Raw genomic sequence first — 17,918 nt, 5'->3', positions numbered from 1 at the left:
TGTACACCTGGGGCTACACCCAGCAGGAGAGGAGAGCCCACTCCACTCCCATGCCATACCCAGTTCATGGCAATTCCTGGGAGGCTCTCAAACCCATCTGGGCCCTAGAACTCCCGTTCCTATACCCAGGCAGCCTCACCCTTGCTCTTGGCCTTCCTGCCTCCTGCTCAGTCCTCATGGCCCAATTCAGAGGACATCTATTCTGGGAAGCATTTCCTGAACCCCCTTGCCTCACTGGGCAGCAAACCACCCCCTGTCGCTCTGTGAAGGCAGCTTAGTCCTGGCACTTTTCCCAGGGGGAAGTGTTAGACAAGTCATCCCATTATTTATTTCTGCAGTTGCTTCAGAGGCTGATTAACACAGCAGCTTATTCTCCAGCCTCCTGTGTCCATTTTCAAGTCTCAGTGCTATCCCTGTGCCTTCTACTCACTCCAAGTCTGTCCCCTGCTCTCTGTCACTTACCCCACGCATGGCACATGTCTGCTGTCACCATCTGTTTGTTAAGTCTCCATCACTGACCTTGAACTCCTGCAAGCCAGGTATTTATGACTGTTGAGTGTATGAGTGAGTGAATGTTGCCAGGCTCCATGAGAAAATAGATTGGAAGGTCCAATCTATTGGAAGGTGATAACTTTTACTATCATTCTACTGTTACTGTGGCTGTGATGATTTGAGGATCCCTTTCTTCCTGAACTTTGACTACTCAAACTCAAGAAGTAAGTAGGTTTTGACAGAGTCTTTCACTACTTCAGGGTCTTCAGACTCATCCTACTCCTTTGTATCCAGGTGCACAGGCTCTGCTAATGGGTCCTTTACGCTGCAGACCCTGACAACAGAAGAGTTCCTCCCCTGAAGGAGAAGCAGGTTTCCGTTTGCAGCAGTCATGGTGGTGGCCGACTCTACATTTCAGTTCTGTGCAGTGAAGTCTTTTCATAGAAAAGGGTGTTCTGATGGGATCAGATTCCAAGCAAAAGCCCTTTGGAAGTTTCCCAAGCTCCAGACCTCCCATGCCAGGCAGTTCTTAGTATTCCTTGTGGTCCTGGAAAGCAGCAGTTCCTTGAAGAATCTGCCACAAAACCCAATTCTGCCAGCTAACTCCACTGGGAAAGTCATGGCCTTGTACTGTCAGGGGCACATAGAAAAAATCCTTCCACAGGTAGATGGTGTGGTGTCTCTCTACTCATAAATACAAAATCCAGGATCATGATCATTCCTAATGGCACTTGAGGAATTGATAGTTGTTTTTTTGGGTTCTTTTTTTTTTCCTGGGCATTTTATTGTTGTTGTTTTGTTTTGTTTTTTGTTTGGGTACTGGGAATTAAACCCAGGGGTGCTTTACAACTGAGCTACATCCCCAGCCCTTTTAAGTTTTTTATTTTGAGGCAGGGTCTTGCTAAATTACCTAGGGCTTCACTAAATTGCTGAGGCTGGCTTTGGACTTGTAATCCTCCTGCCTCAGCCTCCTAAACTGCTGGGATTACAAGTATGTGCCACCATGCCCAGCTTGATAATTGTTTTTGACAAAGTTACATTAACTATTTTAAACAAATCAAAGTTGCTTTCTCTTCCACCAAGAATGCCTCTGTAAAAGCATTCATCTCTAACTGAAAAAAAAAAAAAAAACAAAAAAACAATGAGGTTATTTTTGTGCTTAAAACCCAACACTAGCCAGGCACGGTAGTGCAAATCTGTAATCCCAACAGTTTGGGAGGCTGAGGCAGAAGGATCACGAGTTCAAAACCAGCTTTAGCAACAGTGAGGCACAAAGCAAGTCATTGAGAACCTGTCTCTAAATAAAATACAAAATTGGACTGGGGATGTGGCTTAATAATTGAGTGCTCCTAGGGCTGGGGATGTGGCTCAAGTAGTAGCGCGCTTGCCTGGCATGCGTGTGGCCCAGGTTCGATCCTCAGCACCACATACAAACAAAGATGTTGTGTCCACTGAAAAGTAAATATTAAAAAATTAAAAAAATAAGTTTAAAAAAATAATAATAATTGAGTGCTCCTGAACTCAATCCCTGGTATCAAAAAAAAAAAAAGAAAAGAAAAGAAAAGAAAAAGAAAAAAAAAAACAGCACTGTAGGAAGCTTTTTCACAGTACACTGCTTTGAGGAAGTCCTATGCTTATTTTAGGCTAGAATCTCTTGATGGGACCCTTTTTGTTTTTTGATTCTTGGCTCCTACCCTTATCTACCCTAATCAAATCTATACAAGTAATCTAACCATCAGCCTTCTTGTTTCTGGACCTCTGTGGAGGAAAACTGAATTTTCTTTTTCAGTCTCTGTCTTTAACAAGTTCTTTTCTGGGAAACACACTTCATCCTTCCCCAGAGCTTCTGTTTGGGGTGAATGCATGGCTTTGCATGTTGCTCTTCTCAACTATTAGCCCACTTTAAAGAGAGAAGACCTCTGAGGGAAGCAGTCTAGATTAATGGGCTAGCAACCTAGTCTTTGGAATAAGACAAGCCTGGGTTTGAGACCACACTCCACCACAGAGTGGCAGTGGACAAGTCACCTAATTTATCAGAGCCTCAGTTTCCTTATCTGCCATGTAGAACTATTGGCAGTTGAACATTGTGGGGTGTGCAATTATTTTGTATATAACACAAAAGAGAAGTTCAATAAAAAGGTGTTCCTATTGTTGGCTCTAAAGGATCCCCAGTTCCACCACTGAACCAGTAGAGAACCCGTTCTGAACATCTGGGGGTGGGCTTACTGGCCCACTGTAGAAGAAACCTCACGCACAAGCCCCTGAACAAAGACAGGGGTGCAGCCACAGTCTCCAGCAGGACAGGCCACTTACTTTTATTATATGAGTATATCAGTGACATGCATCACTCAAGAGCATCCATTTTACAACCACAGTTTAGCAGAAGCACTCCAAGTGTCATAGGGAATAGTTCCCAAATTGTCCAGGCATGCTTTCATGGGAAGAGTGTGGAGCACCAGTCCCCTCCAGGCCTTGTTCGACACACTATACCAAACTCAGGCCTGCGTCCTGGTGCTATCTATGTGGAATAGGCCTGGGTTTGGTATTAGTGTGTTGAACAAGGCCCTGAGGAAACTAGTGCTCCAAACTTCCCACAGGATATATAAGATGCCTGAGAAGGCCTCACTGGGCTGAGGTGCAGGGGGTCAGGCCAGGAGAAGCCTGTCACCACTTTCTACCACCAGACTGTATAGTAAATCACCTGGCTCCCCTGGCTACCCAGCTTGACATACTCAGTGCTAAGAATAAGCCAGACTGTGCACATCTAGAGGAGAACTTGAGTCCTGCTGTTACGCCACCACAGCCACTATGGAAAGAGGACTAGTGATAGGCCAGAAGATGGTCCTGGGCATGGGAGTAAGTTAGGGAAGGTGCAGTTCCAGTTCCTTGGGAAGATTAGGCAGTTAAGAAATCAGACCTGCATGGATTTATGGAATCATAGTAAAAACTCCCTGAGTGGCCATGGGTGTCCCCTCTCCTAGGCTGATGGTATCAGGCCAGGCTCTTAGCTACTCAGTCATGGCAGACACATACCTATGGGGGGGCCACACCTGCACCAATCTTCTGGGAATCTTCAGGGTGGCCAGGGAAGTGCTGGAGATTATGTCTGCTCACTCAACCCTTTGGTGCTGTGCCCCTAAGTGGTTGGGTTAACTGTAAAATGAAGAGAAAGTAACTTTGGGCCCAAGTTTCATTTCTGGCAACCTAAAAACCCAGATTAGTCTGTTTTCAGCTATGGCTTAAGCTTTGCAACATCTTTATTCCCAAGACTCAAGAATCCCAAGCCCTTCAAAACTGACCTCACTCTGCAAAGATAGGTCTACTTTCTGTGCCAGCAGGCTTTTATAGAATTGACGTGGCCAGAATTCTAGAGCCATCTTAGTCTGCAGGCCACTCAGTCCCTCTTTCCTGTGTTTATTTGCAGAGCACATTGTGTACATCAAAGAAGAGGTTCCTGCTTGGTGGTTTACCAACTTACTGAGCAAGAGAAGCAATAGGGAGACACAGACATTCCTGGGGAAGGTTCCTTGTGGCATGAAGAACTCATCCCTTTATTTCCTCTAACATTTCACAGTGTTCCTGCCCTGTAACCTCTTAGCCCCCTTTTCTTATTAGGAACAATGCTATAGTGGTGCACTAATCTGGAAATACTGTGTAGAAAACGTGAGGCAAGGGGTTGGTCCTAAAGACAGGCTTAGGGCTAGGGGTGTAGCTCAGTGGTAGACTGCTTGCCTAGCATGCATGAGGCCCTGGGTTCAATTCCCCATGCTGCAAATAAGTAAATAAAGACAGGCTTAGTTCAAAGTAGGTCATTAGCTCATACAGAAGATGCTATGGCCTGGCTCCTATGATATCTCAGAGGGTTATGTAACAAGGCATGACTTTTTATGATCCCATAATCAATAATCTCTCACATCTGGACGGACCATCACTTTCAGAGTGTGTTCACATTCACTGAGGTGTTGTTTTAGGCAAGCTGGCTGAGTGTGATTGATCCAGACTTGTTTTATCTGTGGACAATAAAGCCATGCTCCATCATGGGCCGCTGTGTGGCTTGGACACTGGGCCTTGTCAGTGAGGCTGGCGCTGAAGGCAAACAAAGCACCTGCCAAGGGTTACTGTACAGAATGTCACACATGGAGTCCCCACCAAAGCTTTCATCAAAGTCAACCAGATTATTTTCCACTGCATTTTCCTGAAAGGATGTTATGATTTTCTAGATGTTTGGTGGCTGGTGATAAATCAGGCTTTTATGATGTCATGTGAAAGGCCACCTCTCGGACTTCCTCCTGCTGCAAGCAGGAGGATAAAAGTGGGACGTGTTGGTAGGGTGCAGGGGACACAGCTTCACTTAACCCTTTCCTCACTTGTCCTGGGGCCTGGGTGAAGCTATATGTCAGCTCGGTTCATGGAAGAAGGTGAGCCAGGCCCCTCCACCTTCCGTTCACATGAACATAGCCAGGACACGTGGAAACTGAGCTACTTTCTCAGAGTTAAGCAGACTTCCTCAGCTGAGAGGCTTTGGCATCAAATCAAGGTCCCAAATGTGAAAGTGTGTTCCATGGAACAATATAAGAGGTCTTCAGTTATTTCACAGAAGTAACCTTTTTAAAGAATCCCTGTAGTTGTGTTTAGGGTTTTCTTTTTATTTTGTTATATTTTTTTTTGCAGTACTAGGGATTGAACTTGGGGTGTTCTGTCACTGAGCTACATCCCCAGCCCTTTTTATTTATTTATTTATTTATTTTTATTTTGAGACAGGGTCTTATTAGGTTGCTGAAGCTGGCCTTGGACTTGAAGTCCTCCTTCCTCAGCCTTCCCAGGATCAGATTATAGACGTGCACCATCATACCTGGCTAAGAATCCCGTTTTATAATCTTGGAAGTAAGAGTTTTCCTTGAAAAAGAGATAATGTGATGATAATAATAATGCTGGTGTGATTCTGCTAAAATGTCACACTCATACCTTGTACATTCCTACTTTGCTTATAGCATTATACACTCTTACAGTGCCTTTGAGAGAAAAGAGAGAGAAAGAATCCTCTTTCCCTTACTCCCACATGTAGTCTATACATATATCTTTTGCTGTACCTCTAGAAAAGGTCCAGAGTTCACCCACATCTTTCCTAATCGCATTCCTCCCAGCAGTCCTCTGATCCAGCCACCACGATCTAGGGTCTCTTATCTAGCCTCCTTTCCTGCCCTGCCCCCTCTACTCCAGGTGCAGCATCTGTAGCCATCTTTGAAAACTTCCATCAGAGCATTTGCCGCCTATGTTCATACTCTCCAGTGACCCAGAGGAGGCCCAGACTCCATGCTTTCGGTGCCAGGATGTAAAGGATCAGTTTTAAAGAAAAGCAGATTCTTCCTCTGTAGATGAGTGGAACTTCACACACACACACACACACACACACACACACACACACATACAGAGCATGGTTTAAAAAAAAAAAAAGAAAAAGAATTGAACTCAAGTTTCAGTGCCGTATCTCATCCTCTTGAGAGCTGGTAAGGAAGGAGGAGGAGGTTTCTCAGCCAGGCAGGGGAACTCAGAGTTCCAACTTCATTCCAGCTGGGAGGAAGTGAAGGTGTGTCAGCATCCAGTAGCCCTCAGAAGCTGACTGTGTCCTTATCTGGCCAGAAAAAAAAAAAGACAGCCCTTCCATCACACACCACTGTGGGTGCCAGAGCAGCACATCCAGACCCTTAGTCCCTGGTCCTCCAGAGCAGCTGTGTATCATTCTGATTGTCCATTGCAGTAATGCAGATTTAATTCCTACAGGAGTGACCAGGTATTTATAGGCTATGTGGCCCAAACACATCAAAGACTAACAGAATTTTTTAGGATGGAGAAGGGTCATGTATTAGAGTGGGCCATGAGGACAAAATAATTTATACATACCCAGTGTGGTGGCACATGTCTTCAGGAGGCTGAAGCAGAAGGATTGAAAGTTTAGCCAGCCTCAGCAACTTAGTGAGGCCCTGGGTAATTTACCGAGACCCTGTCTCAAAATAAAATATTAAAAGGGCTAGGGATGTGGCTCAGTAGTTAGGCATCCCTCGGTTCAATCCCCAATACAAAAAAAAAATAGTATATACTTACAGCTAGAAGTAAATCCCATACTTTTCGAAAATCAAATTGGGCAAGATGTGGTGGGGCTAAAATAGGAGGATCACAAGTTCAAGGCTATCCTGGACAACTTAGCAAGACCCTGTCTCAATTTTTAAAATTAAAGGGGCTGGGGAGGTAGCTCAGTGGTAGAGCTGTTGGCTAGCATGAACAAGGTCTTGGGTTCAATCCCCAGTACCACACATACACATGCACACATACACACAAAATCACATTTCTCATAAACTCAAACAACTGTCTATATTCAACTGAGTCAACCAGCTTTTTAACAGTGGTCCACAGGCTACAAATACTCTAAGTGACAATAGGGTGTGACTCAAAGGATAAAGTCTTGTGACAACAAGGTCTCTGCAAAGAAAGGCATGGGCCCTATAACAGGGACTAACCAGGCCCCCGTGATCTGTCTTTTTGTCTCTATCCAACCTCATATGGGCTCCTCTCCCTCACTCAGAGGTGCAGACATGGCCACTGGGACTCTGCTCCCTCAAGGACTTCCCACCTGAGATGTCTCCTAAGAGAACTCCTTATCCAGATCTCCATGTGATGGTCTTCTTCTCATCATTCAGATCTCTGAGCAGAGATGCTACCTGTGTAGGATGTCTTCCCCACCTGATCAGTGTTGCCCTTCAGCTCTCCACAAGTTCCCTCCTCTCACTCATGTCTCTGTTCCCTCCTTTGCCATCTCTCCCCAGTGGAACATAAGCACCGTGACAGCCAAGGCCTTGCCTTGTCCACAGGTGCTTCCCCAGTACCTGAAGCAGTCAGTGTCTGATGACAATCAAGAGTTGTGAAATGTGTACAATAATTGCAGAAAAGCAGAATACAAAATTCTCTATACTCTGGTTATGACTATTCAGAAAATGATCTAAAAAGAAAACTGAGACTGGGGATGTAGCTTAGAGCTGTTGCCTAGCATGTGCAAGGCCCTTGGTTCAATCAATCCCCAGCACACACACACACACACACACACACACACACACACACACACAGTTGGAGTGTAGGATAGAAGTAGCATATGACTGTCAAAGAAAAACCAAAGGATGACCCACCTAAAAAATTCATGTCTTCATCCATGATGTCACTGCATGAAAACAAGTTTTTCCTATATTTCAGTTATTAAAGGAGTAAGCTAGCCTTAACAGAAAATCTGTGTAGGATAAATTAGAAATGTAGCTCAGTCGGGGAGAGCACTTGCTCAAGGCACTGGGTTCCATCCCCAGCACCTCAAAAAAGAGGGGGAGGGAGGAACATCAAGAAATGGTGCTAACTATTTTTCATGTGTAATCTTAAATTCTCACCAAAATGCTACAGGGTAATCAGTGTTTCCCCCAACTTATAGATTTAAAACCCAAAGTGCAGAGACGTTAGGAAACAGCTAAGTAGATGAGCCATGATGTGAATCCAGGTCTCTCTGGTGATGTCTCTGTGTTGTTGGTGATGACTAAGGTATTTTTATTGAGATGCAATTTGCATACAGTGAAATGTCTGAATGTTAATGATGCCAGTTGATTAATTCTGACAAATGCATGTACTTTGTAACTGACACTCCTGTCCATATAAAGAACATTCCATTACCCCCAAAGTCTCCTCCCACACCTTCCTAGCCTACACTCTCCCCTGTGCCACTGATATGATTCCTCTCTCCATAGATGAATTTGACTATTCCAGATCATATAATGAATCACGTGACTCATGCTCTTCTGTATTGGCTTCTTCAGCCAGCATTGGGGTGTTCAGACAGTCCCATATACTGGCACAGTATTATCTAGAGAACTCTTTGCCACTCAAATTAATGTAACATAAAGTTTATAGTTTACACTGTCTTCTACAGAAGGTTTTGTCCTTTGAGTATTGTTAACTGCTGGTCTAAGAATCAGAAACCCCGCCTTCATAGTCCAAAACCCCACCACTAGACAACTTCATGACATTAATTAATTGGTTTGGATTAAATATCTCCACAGATGCAGTTTCTTTTTATGAAGAAATAAAACAAAGAGTGCTAGGTAACCATGTTGTATAGGTCCCAGGCAGGCAGTTCAAGCTCACTGATAGCCAGGATAATAGGAAGCAAGCTGAAGATAAATGACATCATGGGAAACATATGCATCCATCTTACCGCTCATCTTTTCTCTGTGTCTCTCTAGAAGCTTGCTAACAGATGTCAAAGTAGTGGTCTTAACTTTTCCTCAAAAAGTCCCCAGAAATAAACAGCCAAAAAGCAAGAATTTCATTGATGTCAGTTGCCTTATTAGTCCTAGAAGTGAAGAAGTTACTGAGGGAATGTGACTATTCAAAGGACCCTGTTGTGTCATTTCTGTTTGAAGAAAAGGAGGGAGGGACAGGTGGGTGGATGGATAAATTATTGAAGCAAGAATTCTCCAGTTGGAAGACCTTAGTATACTTATATAAACTGAGAAAATCCCCAAAGGAGAAAATGTCCTATCTATATTGTAGAGAAATTCATGTTGTTTACAATGTGCTTTAGTACTAATGTACAAAACAGAGGAGGAGGTATTTTCTAAGAAGTTGGGTAGATTTTCTAACAAATGAGAAGGAAACAAGCTTAAGGAACATTCCCTTTGTCTTGTGCAATTCGGGATGCCCTGTGGCCTAAGCCTCCCTTCCTGGATGAGAAGGTGCAGGCTAAAGATAAGCTGGATGAATCTGGCTTTTAGTTCCAAGACACTTTGTCAGAACTTTCATCTCTAGGAAAGAGGTACCTGAAACAGATACAAGATCTCCTGAGTTGCATCTTGAATGTGATTGTCTTCAGGTTTAATTAACTGAAGTCTCTAAAGTGCTTTGAGGGCAGAAAGTACTAAGTGGCAAAAGAAAAGCAGCCTTCGTCTTATGTCCAGAATGCCACTTGCCAATTATGTCACAACAGTCCCTAATCGGTCCACTTAAAAGTGCTTTATCTCCTTTCCTCTGGGTTTGTGCCACCTCCTACCAGCATGGTAAATCTTTACACCCTAGATCCAGTTATTAACAGTAACCAGTAATTTCTTAGGAAGATGGTGCTGACTTTGAAGCCTGGAATGCTGAGGTCACTAACAATCTTATCTCCCTTTCATTTAATGGTCCCTGCATTACAACTGTGAGTCAGCCACCACCCCCATCAGCTGGTCTGAACGAAGTTCAATGAAGGAATCCAGAGAGGGCTCTAGTTACAGAAATTCAACTAACTTTCCCCAGGCTGATGCTACTGTAAGTACCAGGATCAAGAAGTCAAGCTAACAAAAAAGTTAATTCTGCTGTTGAACTTATAGATGTAGAACAGAGACACATAGTATCACATAAACATGTATGATGCAAGACGACTTCCCAAAATCTCATGTGCTTATTGTCTAAAGTAACCTATTAGACACCTACCTGTGAGTAGGCAGCTTCCCAAAAGCTTAAAGGGACAGCTTCTGAGAAATGCTTTCTTCTGCTCAGCTGCAAGCAGGAATCCCCACTACCATCATCCTACAGGGATGGACAGGGTAGATGGAGCTTTTCTAGGGTGTCCCCACCTCTCTGCCCCAAAGGCTAGGCAGCCAGCCGGTGTCTGTGAGGAAATCTCTAGGCTGCTGTCTGAAGAAGAGAGGCTATAAGTCACTTGGCATGAATGGGGAGGGGAATATATTCCACTGCACAGAGGAGAGTGAACTGCTGCTCACGTCTCAAGCCTGTCAGCCTGAAAGGGTTTTCTCTAGATATTTTTTAAAACTATTTTAAAAGGAAACTTATAGGCCTAAGTTCTGTGTTTCCCCTAAATATAGTGACCCCTCATTATCCCTGGTGGAATGGTTCTATGACCACCTCCACCAATACCAAAATCCACAGCTGCTCAAGCTCCCTATATAAAATGGCCTATAATTTACACACATCCTTCTGTATATATTCAGTCATCTCTAGGTGACTTATAATACCTAATATTATCTAAATGCTCTATCAAAAGTTGTTATACTGTATAGCTTAGGAAAGAAAAAAGGGCTGTCTACATTTTGCCCATCTACATTTCTTTTTATGCTAACCATATTTTTTAAATATAAATGAAAAGATGCATCCATATATAAGCTGCACTACTAGTGCTATTAATTCAGCTCTCCTTTTATGAAATGAATACCTTTTTTTTAACCACACCTGTGCTGTATTGACAGGTAGACACCTAATGAAGACAATATCCTCGTTCGCCTTCCAGGAAAGGTCTGCCGCCTCACTAGCTAGATCTTTTCATGAGTTGTCTGGGACATACATGTAGATGGATGTGTTTTTCTCTTTCTTTAGTGACTCTGAATAGCTTCTTATCCCAAATGACAAATTCAACCAGTTGAGAATAAGTAACCCCTTCCTTCAAAAAAGGGGCTTGGGATCTTAAAGATATCTCCAGGCACCATCCTCCAGCATGTCTGACTCATTTTTAAGGGGGCTTAGGTAAACCCACCAATGGAGGTGACAGTGAGAGTACCCAGCCACAATGGTGGTTTTAGTCCAAGACACTTGTGCAGGAGCTGCCCCCAGCCATGACCATACAGCAGCCTCTTTGCAGTGGCTGAGGACAGGCCTCTGTGCAGGGCCTGCCTGCCGGGCTCTAGCTCCACTCTCAGTGCACGGTGGGCTCACTGGAACAAGTGCTGACTGACTCGATTTCCCTGAGGCTGACTGAGCATTGTTGGAGTTCTGACGGCCCTCTGTCAGCCCCTGCTGATGGACAGTCCCCCTGAGCCCCGCTTCCTGAGCAGACGAGATGGCCTGCTGTTTTCTTCTTGTCTCTTATCACCCCTTGTCATTAAAGGAGAGGCCTGGCTTCAACTTCAATTTGTGCTGATATACAGCAGTCAAGAGGAGAGGGGAAATGTTCATTACCGGTCTTAACACCGCCTTTGCCATTCTTACAGCTGTGAGATTCACTCTCCTTGGGAAGGATTAAAGGGGAAGGATTAAACCGAGGGATATAAGAGCTGAATCTGCACCCAGTAAGAAAGTACAGTGCAGACGTCATTTTTCACTTTTTCCCCGTCTTGCTCTCTGCTGCCTGTCTTGAATCTTGACTAGGATATGCTGTGCCCTGTGACTTCAAAACTTTTTCCTGGGGTTTTGTTGTTTTGGATTGTTTTTAATGGTTCTGGCTTTTCCAAAAGAAGCATTACCTCCAAGAGCAAAACTTTCTTACTCACTGTACATTAGCATAGAGTTAGATCTAGAGCCTAATTCATTGGCATTCTTTTTTGTTGATTTTTTTTTCTTAGTTGTCAATGGACCTTTGTTTTACTCATTTATATGTGGTGCTGAGAATCAAACCCAGTGCCTCACCAGCACTCTGCCACTGAGCCCCAACCCCAGCCCCTCATTGGCATTCTTGTATTCCCTTAGAACCTGAGCTATTCCTCGTTTTGCTTTTCTAAGAAAAATAGGAGGAAAAAGTGAATATATTTTTGTGCCACTAACAGCTCCATGTCTTAAATTCCTAAAGATGTTTAACCTTGGTTTCCATCAGCCTTGGTTTTCCTTAGTAACATCCTCTGTCTATACACCTTCTTCTTATTTATAGCACTCGAGTCAATTTCTTTCAATATGTACATTAGAAATTTAACAACATCCTGCCAAGAGAACTCACACTCTTAAAATTTCTCTCCACCTCAACAGATGTTCTCTGCAAACCTTACCAGCAGACCTATTGAGGAAATGTGGTATCCAACACGTAATTTTGACTAATAATAAATTTTCCCAAAACAAAGTCAGTGAAAAAGGGAAAAAAAGAAGAAATGAGACTGCTGGCTTAGAAACATTATCCTGCCAGGAGTGGTGGCACACACCTGAAATCCCAGTTACTCAGGAGGCTGAAGCAGGAGGATCGCCAAATTTGAGGCTTAACCTCAGCAACTTAGTGAGACTGTTTTTCAAATTTTAATAAATAATAAATAAATAAGAAGGTCCAGGGATATAATTCAGTGATGAAGTGCCCCTGAGTTCAATCCCCAGTACCTCAAAAAGACAAGAAAAGAATAAAGAAAATATATCCTCTGTGCTTCATAGGATACATGTGCTATCTACATAATAGCATTGCCTACAGTGATTTTAGGTAGGGTGGTGGGAAACTGATTTAACGTGTAAAGAATGATGAAAATAAGATTAGGGGAAGGAAAAAAAGTAACCAGTGTAATTTAAAGGTGTGTTGTTATCTTGAGATGAGAAGGGATGACCCTAGACATTTGAGGAAAGGGACCTATAGTTAGGGGAGAAGATAATGGCAGTGTGGGCACTCCTTTTCTGGATTTTCCGTTAACTACTGTGGCCTCAGGAACTGGCTTAATGACTTTTCCAGGATTTGGTCTGGCACTTTATCAGTTCACTATGACAAGAACATGAGCCAGGAAAGCCTGAAAAAATTGCTGCAGAAAACATGCCCTTCTGCCAGGCTGCTGTGTGCAGCTCTGACCATGGGTGCCGAGCCTTTCAGGGTCACGCTGTAGCTAGAGGACAATTCCTAAAGGTCAAATGAATAAAAAACAGTCAGGGAGTCTGAGGGAAAGGAAGGGGTGTCTGGACAGAGGCATTTTTTTTTTCCCTTTGCTCGTGTTGGCTGCTGTAAAATGCTCAGTTAAACCTAATTGAATTTGACAATAATAAATTACATATTGAAACTGTAGAGTTCACCTAAGGAATAGCAATGAAAACAGTGAAGACACCAGAAGCCAGAGTTCAGGAAATGTCATATTCACATAGAAATGCTTTAAATTTTTCTCAGAGCTTTGTTCATTCTCTCTCTCTGTCTTCCAGAAAAGCTCCAGACCACCCAGTGCACAGAGTCCCTTCTGGAAACTATACATAAAATCATCACTTTAGTTCAGCTTTTGCCCCTGTTATACTACACCTTTAAGCCTGTAATTAAAGAAGCAAATGAACTTTCCAAAAAAAAAAAAAATAGCAAAATAGATAAACTCATCCCTCTCACTTGTCCTCAGGAGTTGGTCATGCCCTAGTGGAGGGGGTCTGTAAAAGTTCCAAAGTTTTAAGAACAGTTAAATATAAAAGGAGCATCTAGCACTTGAATGCCTTGTAAAAATACAGTTTCTGCCACATGGCTTCTCCACAGGCCAGGGGAAGCCAAGTTTAAAGAAATGTCTCCGTGTCTATCTCTCATCCAGAGCTTTGTGCACTCTACCACCTAGACCCTGTCACTATGCCTGTGCCCCAAACCTTGCAAAATGAACCATGACTGGATCTTTACTATAGAAGATACCATAGGAAAAAGAAATTTCTTCAGGAACAGTTAAGTACAAAACAAGATAGGAAGTCCTTAATCTTTCTTTATAAATTGGTTGGGGATCCAGGGGTGCAGCTCATTTGTCTAGCATGTGCAAGGCTCTGGGTTCCATCCTAGCTCTGGGATTAAAAAAGCTGATTGGGCATAAGCATACTGACTGGGCACAAGCAGATGTCAGCTTAGTGGTGCTGGCATGGAAGGCCACTGTTTTGTTCTGATGGGACCTCAATCTCTTCTTTCTCAAGGGTTCTTGGTCTAATTAGATTTCAGGGAGACAGAGCCTTGGCAGAAGGTTGAAGGGAGCAGCTAGCCTGCAGTGTAAGAGCTGTGCTCAAACTAAATTGGGAAGTTTAACTGGGCCCGTCTCTGGTTTCAATGAAATACTTTCACAGTGTATGGTAGCAATGTCTGTTTCTAAGCTTTTGAAAACCATTTTTCTTTTTCCTTAATTGTAGTTCCCTGGTTGTTTTTATATTATGAGCTACTTGTAGAAAAATACAGGAAACATAATTACAATACAAAGCTCCCTTTCCCAAGCCTACTAAGATCATTTGAAGCCAAACTGGGTTTTAGGGTTTTGCTAACTATAAGTTCACAGCCATGAATTGCATCCTATGCAGTGCTGGTTGATTTACAGCCAGTGTTATGTGATTAAACAATAAGCATGTTTCTCTGAGCTGTGTAGCTGCTATAGGATGGAGGGAGGGGAGGGACTGGCCCTGTTGGTTGCTTCAGGACTGCACACTGCACAGCTTCCTCTGGGGAAAAAGAATGAATATCTTTGTGTGGCTCTTATAGTAAAAGAGAAGCATTGTGTAAGTATATATACACATTTATTTAGGGGAAGGAAAGAGAAATAAATTACTTGGTTTATTTTCCACTTACATTGGTAGCTCATGTAGCACTGTGTTAAATTGCTAATTACTAATTTTTGTATCCTACCTTTCCTGAGGAATCTGTATATAGGCCAGCAAGGGGGAAAAAAAAAAAACTTGTTAACACTCTCGGGAGGAAATGGGTACTTCAGTGTATTGTGAAATGCAAAGCCTTTGGGAGTTTGATTTATTCAAGCCTAAAACACAGTGATGGATGATTGGGAGTGAGATGGCTAAATGTCCTCTGCTAGAGCATGGTTTCAGACATGCTTCCATTGGAGAAGGCTGAACAGAGAAGGTGAGCACCCAGTGGGCAGTGCCAACAGGCCCCACCCCAGCATAAATCTAGAACAAAGTCCCCATGCCTGCCAAGTTCAGGGGAATCTGAAGAAAGTAAGCAGGAAAGGCTTCCAGCTGCAGCTTGGTTATCTGTTACTTTCACTTGATGTAACTGGTTTTAGACAGTTTCGTTCTGTGTGCATCTTCAGTATTGCTCACCTGAAAAATTGCCTCTTTTCATACCACCTGCATGCTCTGCTGCCTATTTGAAGAATCATATATTCTGTATTATTTGATGAAAACATAAGAGTATGAAAGAGCTCAGTGTTCATCTCTTCTAAAAATGATGTAGCTCAGAGTCTTTGTTGTCTGATTTTTCCTTTCTTCCTTCATTCACCCTTCTTTTCCTTTCCTTCTTTCTTTCTTCTTGCACCTCATCTTGAAATTCTCTTCATAATCTTCAACTAAATCAGTCTTCAGAGATTTGTAATAAACAAATTGGTAAGAGAGGGCTGAGATGCAGGATTAATTTCTTCTCTACCCCTTTCCTTTTACCAGTCTTCTTTCCAAGGAAGACTCTTAAATGAGTGGAAATGAACTTCCCTTGTTCCCCTAGAACTCTCGATGAAATCCTGGCGTGTTTGTGTTTCCCTCCCTGTGAGGTAGAAGCTGAGCAGGCAGATCAGAAGCCACTGGCCTCCTATTAAAATATATTTTGATAAGGTCCTCTTGGCTGGGATGAGAAACTCCAGTATCAAGCACATGGCAGCCCCCGCCTCTTGTGTAGAGCTGAAGGTTCTTTGAAAAGTTAGCTAGATCTTCCACCCAGTTGCTTGGGAGCATTGGGAGAAAAAGGAAGCTGATGGAAAGGACCGCAGCTAAGGAAGCTTCAGGGCCTTGGAAAGCAATGTTTTCAGACTGCTGGTTGCAACTAGTTAGTGGGTATGAAATGCAGTGGATCGAGATCAGCATTTTCTAGGGAGTAGAATAAAACAGAATAGTAGAATAGTAGACCTAGTGCCCCTGGATGGTAAGGGTAAATATTGCTTCATAAAACTTCAGTTTCGGTTTATAAACATGTGGGTGTGCTGCAGGCAACATGAGCTGTCTTTACTGTGGCCAGAAAATCCCGAGCTGCCGCCTGAGAAGAATTGCTCCAGGCTGCCGGCTGGGAATCCACACTCAACGGGTCCATTAAAGAGGAGCGCGCTGCTTTCTGCTTCCCAGAACCCCGACCTTGCACCTCTACGCGAGGAGTCCCGCCCCCGCGTGGCTGGCGGCTTTGCGTGGAATGAGAGCACCCGAGGTCGGGCGCAGGGTGCCCGCGCCACCACCCGAGCCCAGCGTCGCCGAGGGGGCGGGGAGGGGGCTCGGGATGATTTACTCCTCCTCTTGTCTGAAAAGTACAGTAATTCGAAACAGTTCTCACAGTAGCGTCCCTGACAACTTAATGTTTAAAAAAAAAAAAAAAAAAAAAAAGAGCCATTAAGAGTCGATGGGGCGCGGTGGGGCGAAGGGGGTGGGCCGGAGGAGGTGGCTGGAGCAAGCTGGGACTGATCGCTGTCACGGACCTAGCTGGCTTGAGCAGCACCTTCTTGGGATTTACCGCTCCCGAGAGCCTCGAGGGAAGGTGCCTGGAGGGGACCCGAAGGGACAGGGGGAGCCCTGTGCGCCGGGAGGGAGCGCGCGGCCGACGGCAGTGCGACGTTGGGTGTCCGCGCGACCCACGCACACCCGCTTTACCCATCTCTTCCCCTAGGACTTTCTGCAAGGAGACTGCACCAAAGCGAAACAGAAGCTGAACTGGAAGCCTCGGGTCGCTTTTGATGTAAGTGTCGCCTTCACGGTGCGGAATCCTCAGAGTCGCCGGCTGCGGGGCCGGGGGCAGGTCGCCGGGGCTTGGGGCAGCAGCTCTGGGCGAGGCCTCGCCCGGCGTCTTCGGTGCCCAGGGCGGGGAGGCGGGGAGGGCCGGGTTGGGGAGGAGGGAGGGCTGGGCCTGGCGGAGGCGGCCCGGGGCGGCGGGCGGGGTGCGGGAGGCCTCTCTGGGGCCGCCACCCGGGGTGAGGGTGTCACCGGAGAGAGTGGCAGAAGCTCCTCCCTCACCGCCCACCCTGTGTCTCCGGTCGCAGGAGCTGGTGAGGGAGATGGTGCACGCCGACGTGGAGCTCATGAGGACCAACCCCAACGCCTGAGCGCGGCCTCAGAGCCCCGGCGCCCTCCGACCTGTCGTCCCCTTGGCGCCGGCTGGTGCGGGGTTACAGGCGGAGACACGCGCTGGGATGTACCCGGGAGGGGCAGGCAAGTCCAGTCGGTACCCTGTGACCCTCGCCGCCACTGCCTTGTCCCCGCTGGCGGGAGCGAGGGCCGCCAGGTTTGTAGCAACCGGGACGTGACACTCCGGGATTTGGCCGCTTTGCTTTTGTCGAAGCCTCCTCTGAATGGTTTTGTGAAATCAAGATGTTTTAATTACATATTCACATATTTACTTGAAATTATGTCACTTAGACAACTTAAATTCTGGGGCCTTCAAATTGTTTTTTCTTATTAAATATGATCTTTTTATGAACTAGCATTAACAGAGTCACTATGTTTTTCCAAAGTTATAAAAAACAGTTATAAGGGCCCCAAACAAAAATGCCAAAACCCATGCCTTGGAATGAAATGTTTCCCCCAGGTTTTGCTCCCTTCAAGCCAGGGCTCCGAAGACCCTGTAGGCTTCCAGAGAGTGCCCTCCATAGTCCATGCCTGAGACATTCCTTTCCCTTCTTGGTACAGTGTTACTCTGGAAACTGATTTCCAGTAAAGTGAGGCATTCACACCCTCTCTGGTCTCTGCTGACTATAATTAGAAACCACTGGGCTTCCACCATCTCAAAAGAAAGCTTGAGAAAT

At 44.7% G+C, this 17,918-nt stretch overlaps 1 protein-coding gene across 1 annotated transcript in view; it reads left to right on the top strand.

The window, feature by feature from the left end:
• The window catches only part of Gmds (GDP-mannose 4,6-dehydratase), a 642,352-nt gene extending 624,789 nt beyond the window's left edge, over window positions 1-17,563 (top strand). Inside the window, exons 10-11 of the mRNA XM_076857845.1 lie at window positions 16,787-16,855; window positions 17,157-17,563. Coding sequence (XP_076713960.1) covers window positions 16,787-16,855; window positions 17,157-17,219 — 132 coding nt within the window. The 3' untranslated portion in view covers window positions 17,220-17,563. The remainder of the gene's footprint in view (window positions 1-16,786; window positions 16,856-17,156) is intronic.
• The last annotated feature ends 355 nt before the right edge of the window (window positions 17,564-17,918 follow it).

The sequence above is a fragment of the Callospermophilus lateralis genome, chromosome 6, assembly GCF_048772815.1.
Source record: "Callospermophilus lateralis isolate mCalLat2 chromosome 6, mCalLat2.hap1, whole genome shotgun sequence".
NCBI classification, from domain to species: Eukaryota; Metazoa; Chordata; class Mammalia; order Rodentia; family Sciuridae; genus Callospermophilus; species Callospermophilus lateralis.
The sequence above is the reverse complement of the archived record's forward strand: the minus strand, read 5'-3'. Positions and strand labels throughout refer to the sequence as shown.